The sequence below is a fragment of the Palaemon carinicauda genome, chromosome 23 (assembly GCF_036898095.1).
Source record: "Palaemon carinicauda isolate YSFRI2023 chromosome 23, ASM3689809v2, whole genome shotgun sequence".
Classification (NCBI taxonomy): domain Eukaryota; kingdom Metazoa; phylum Arthropoda; class Malacostraca; order Decapoda; family Palaemonidae; genus Palaemon; species Palaemon carinicauda.
Window position 1 is genome coordinate 10,014,614 of NC_090747.1, and position 5,376 is coordinate 10,019,989.

Genomic DNA, 5,376 nt, shown 5'->3' on the forward strand with positions numbered 1-5,376 from the left:
CTCGGTTTACATTTGTCTGCAATAATATTTCTAGAATATGATGTGTCATATATGTACCACTGAGCACATCCAAGTACAATTTTTTGTGTTGAAAAAAAAAAAAACGGCTCTATCCGAAATACACTTATTTATTTGAAATTGATAATTTATTTTGTAGTTATTGGGGTATTTTAAATCTAAAATGTGCAATGACACATAACCTCTAATATTTTTAGTAAGATGCCAAATACTGTAAAATTTCAAAACTAAAACCAACATTTGAACCTTAGAGTGAGCTACTAAATTCCTACCCATTATCAAATTGTGTTGAAATACATATAACTTCAAGTTTCACTTGCATTTAACAGGTAAGAAAAAAATACAATATTGATCAAAATGTAAATACTTAGAACACATCATCATTATTTAGTATGAAAGTAAAGATTACATGCCAAGCAGAGTCCTACATTGCATTTGCTACACTAACTTTAAGGTCTTTTCTTACATCCTTCCCCAGCACATCTTCTTCTTTTGTTATCTTGTGTTTACACAAAGTAATGTTCTATTCCATCAAAACGAATATCTTCTAACACTCGTTTGTCACCCTTTGATGAGCAGGATGGCGGTCTCCCAGCTCCCTTCGGTGGTGTACCAAACCGAGTAAGATATGTCTGAGCAATCTGTTCCATGAATTCAAACTGTGACAATCCCCGCCAGACTTCTTATGCAAAAACCAAGCAATTTTTTTTTCTGTTACATCAATCAGCCAAGTAAATATACATCAATACCACTTTTTCCCTCGAATACCAATACGATATTTGTTCACATTTTGGTTCTGCCTCTCAGTTCATCCTATATGTTGATTATATTCTTGAACTATCTTTGGGCAGTCAACTTCTACATTTTTTTTTTCTCGCTCTGTGAGTACCTTCTTACTTTACTTGAGGCATTGTTTGTATGGACTGTTGATGCCACTGGTACGACTGTATTATCCATCCATCTACATACCATGATTTCATTCACCTTGTCTGTAGTGAACTCTGCCTTTCCTCTCTTTCGTTTTTCATAGAATCAACTGATTTCAGAGGACAGTGTTTACACCTGCATGCTCTTATTGTCCCTGTAGCACCATAATTTCTGTCCTTCAGTTCTGTGAGAAGTTGAAATGAAGTGAAGAGATTATCAAAATATATATTATATGGAAGTGACCGTTTATCTTCTGACAATGAATCAATGTTTTTTCAAAACTGTAGCAGCACATTTGCCAAATACCTTCTCGTTTACTTCATTTCCTTCATAGGTACGTCCTTGATAAATATCAAAGGTGACTAGATAACCATTCTCTGAATTTAGACTCCAAACTTTATAGCCAAATCTAATCGGTTTCATTCTAATGCACTGTTTACACCCATGCTTACCATAATATTCAACCATTGCTTCATCATGAGAGAGTGAATTCACGGGTTAAAAATGCTCAATGAATTTCTTTGTTAAATGTCTAACGAGTGGACGAACTTTGGCATATTTGTCAGTTGTATATAATTTAGAATTATCAGAAAAATTAATGAATTGCATGATTTTTTTTTTTCAAATCTTCTTCTTATTGCTGGATAGACAGCTTCATTTCTTGTAACAGATAAATTTCTCCAAAACATCCTCCGAAAAGATACAGGAACGATGCCGAACACTATCAAAATCCCAATGAACACTTTCATTTCACTTTTGGTTACCAAGGAGTCTGTTTCACATTTGAGAGTTGCATAGATAATTGTCTGATCCACTAACATATTCCACATATCATCATCAAAAAATAGTTCGAAAAGTTCAATTGGAGTAAAATCCCTATATTTTGCATTATTTACCTCGGGAAAAATACAGTCACCAGTTGTGAGAGAAGTGACAAGACTCCATTTGGGAGCCTTATAGCTATTGATAGGTGAAGAACTATGAGCCGCACCATCATCTTCAGCAGTACGACGTTCGTCGTGGGAAATAGCTTCATCATTACCACTAAGTTGAGGTTCACAATCATATTCAGTTGTACGTCGTCCGTCATGGAAAACAGCTTCCGCATTACCAGTCAGTTGTCTGCCGGACAAATTATCTATCAATCCACTATCGTCTTCATCTGCAGAATCTTCATCAATCAATAGGCACTTATCTGTAGGTTCAATGTAAACTTTTGCATGACTATCGTCTTCTTCTAATATAACTAAAATCTCATGCAGAGTCAGGGATCTGAAATATGAAACATGAAATGGATTTAGAATACGCTACAAATTCGATATTCATAAAATATGTGTACACAGAAAAAAATGTACCTATATTAGCTCAGCGAATCATATATGGCACAGCAAATATAGAATGATATGCAGAAAAAAGAGTGGATTAGACAAATATGAAAGTTAAATAGAGAGGTCAGTTTATTACTTGTTCAACACATGCAATTGCCAGAAGAAGATATATATCAAAGAAATGTGCAAAATATACTTACTTTGTACTGGAAGCCATTGTTTTGGGCAGAGAACAGTGGCACTTCTTTTCAAGGTGACAGCAGAGCAGAGACTGGCAGCTTTGAGGAAATGTACTCATATGAACATGTCGTAGCAGGTTTAGTGTGCATTCCCAATACACTTGTTCAGGCTTGTCTCAGCCCAAAGCGATGTATGATGCAATATTGCATCATGCTGTTAATGTGCAATATATGTACCACTAAGCTGAAATGGGATATATAAGGAATTATTGGGTACAGAGAATAGAGTTGCTAATTAATTCTCTCTCTCTCTCTCTCTCTCTCTCTCTCTCTCTCTCTCTCTCTCTCTCTCATGCGCATAATATACCAAATTCCAATCATGAAATTCGCAATTAGTTTTTGACAAGCGAGATATGTACCTCGGAACTCTAACAGCTAATTCACAAACTGTTGACGAGCAATTATAAACTTTCTGTGTATTTATCCTTCACAAACTTTTGGGGTTTGAGCTATGAAACGACCGATACATTGCGAAAACCTTTGAAGCGATTTCCTTTTGGAATATTACATGCAATGCTAATTTGTATTTACTTCACAATACACACGTACGCACACACACAAACACACACACACAAATATATATATATATATATATATATATATATATATATATATATATATATATATATATATATATATATATATATATATATATATATATATATATATATATATATATATATATATATATATATATATATATATATATATATATATATATTTGGGCTCAGGCCATGTCGTCCTGATGGGAGACCCTTTTAGGTAGCTTTCTAGGGTATATTTGACTACAGTGATATTCCCAGAGAATTTTACCTTAAGGTATCCAGAATTCTAACTCCTGGAGCGAATATCCCTAAATAATCTCACAGGGATATCGCATAATATCAGAGGACGTATCCTTGACACGTCACATAGCTCTCTTCACCCTGAACAGTATTAACTCTTCGAGGGGGTATAGTGACAAGAATCTGAAACGAGAATGAAAAGAGAGCCGCTTATAAGGCATCTCTCCTATCCCATTTCCAGTGTGTATCTGATGAAGGCGGTAGCGCCCTCTTTATTCCTTTTCGTGTAGCTCTACTACTCGGTGATTTCCTTTGTGTTCTCTCGTTATTTTGGATTTAATTCAACATTTTGATGACTTCTCCGGCCTCTTCTGCCTCTAGGAAGTTGAGTATTATCTTTACTATGTATAAATTTAAGCTCTTGTCGTTTTGAAATAAATCAAAAGTGATTTTAACGTAAAGAAGAGCTGTTACCTACCGGAGGCATCCTGGATGCTATCGCTCGCTCTTATGGGTCGTTTAGTTAACGTTTAGTTAGCTCGGTGATTTCGACTCCGTTCGAGGTACCGATCTTGCCCTTCGTGAGGGTTCGTAGCCTAGACGTCTGGCACTAGTACTTTCATGCATGATATAAGTTTTTCCGAATGTTATAATATTGAAGCTATAGGCAAATATTTTATACATGTAGGATATTGTTGAATGTTTTTTTCAAGATTGTATACGAGAGAGTTTCGGTGATTTAGGTAATCGATTCCCATCTTACCTAGTCTAGTATTCTAGGTACAGTAGTATACTTTCGCACATCCCTGATTGTTCTTTTCTCCTCCGGAGGCTAAGTTCAATCCCTCTCTCCCTCTGTAAGCCTTTGGCTTAATCCTAGTGGTTCTATCTGTATAATAATTCAGGTATAACTATTTTAGGATATGTCTCTGTCCTGACCTGATAACCAGAGTGACTGGTTTTTTGGGTTAGGGCAGAACATCAGAGTTTCTAGTCTGTGGTCTGCTTCTTCCTAGCATTAGAAGGAGACTCCTTTGCTAGGTTAGGGGCGGACACAGGAAGCTTTGCTTCCCTAGTCCATGTTAGAAGGATTCTGTAAAAGATGATTCCTTCCTCTAGTGGCCCAACAGACTGTCCTGTGTTGTTTATCTCGGGCTGGAGAATGAGTTTTCTCTTTTGCTCGGCGAAATAACTTCACCTAACTTTGTTATGGTTGGGAGGAGGTTAGCAAGTATTGCCAGTCTTCCTCCCTAATAGACAACTCTTGGTTAGGATGAGCTTCCCTAACGGCTGAGTGTCTCCTGCTAGAAGGAAGTCTATAGGACGCTTATCCCTTCCCCACCTCTCTTTCTTTTATTTTCTTTTGGCCACAGTCCTACTTCCGTACCTAGTATAGGTTAGGATGGAGGACAGGCTCAGCTCTCTACCGGCTGGCACTACGTGTCGGCCGGCGAAGACCCTTTTTTTTTGCAGAGTGAACCCCAGATATCCTTGGTCTCCCTTCCATGTCTGCTGGCAGAGCCCGGCAGGCTATGGATTCTTTGGAAGCCTGAATGCTACAGTCTCCCCTTCCATAAGTTCACTCTTTCTGGATGGAAGGTCGTACGGCAATGCCGCCTTATAACCTCACATCCATACTGTTTCTCTGACTATTGTGTTGCACCCCTAACCCGGCTGCCGGCTTAATAGCAAACAGCCGGGCAGGTGGGGGTTCTCTGGTTCTTGGCTACTGTCGGCGGGCATGGGTTTTATTACCTTTGCTGGCATGCAGTGGAAACACAGCCCGAATCTGCTGGCCACTACGATTAGCAGCCGGCAGCCGGGTATTAGTGTTTTCAGCCGTCGGCTGGCAATGATTGCCGGCCGGCATACAGTCGCGAATTAGTGGGCTGCCGCCTATTAGTTAAAGATAGTATATCTTTGAACTATACAGGGGTAGATGCCAACTGGCACTTGCAGGCGCATGCCGGCACGTACCGGCGCGTGATAGCCGGCACAACAGCATGCTATGTACAGTACTTGCTGTATTCGTAGTGTAGTACACAATGCATTAGCAGAAACTGCTGTACATAGCTTGTG

The 5,376-nt window shown here is 38.4% G+C and overlaps 1 protein-coding gene across 1 annotated transcript in view; it reads right to left on the minus strand.

The window, feature by feature from the left end:
* LOC137617418 (uncharacterized) overlaps positions 1-2,571 on the minus strand; it is a 10,205-nt gene extending 7,634 nt beyond the window's left edge. The window contains exons 1-2 of the mRNA XM_068347446.1: positions 2,474-2,571; positions 1,856-2,217 (exon numbers count right to left, since the gene is read on the minus strand). Of these exons, the coding sequence (XP_068203547.1) occupies positions 1,856-2,217; positions 2,474-2,571 (460 nt within the window). The remainder of the gene's footprint in view (positions 1-1,855; positions 2,218-2,473) is intronic.
* Between the last annotated feature and the right edge of the window lie 2,805 nt (positions 2,572-5,376).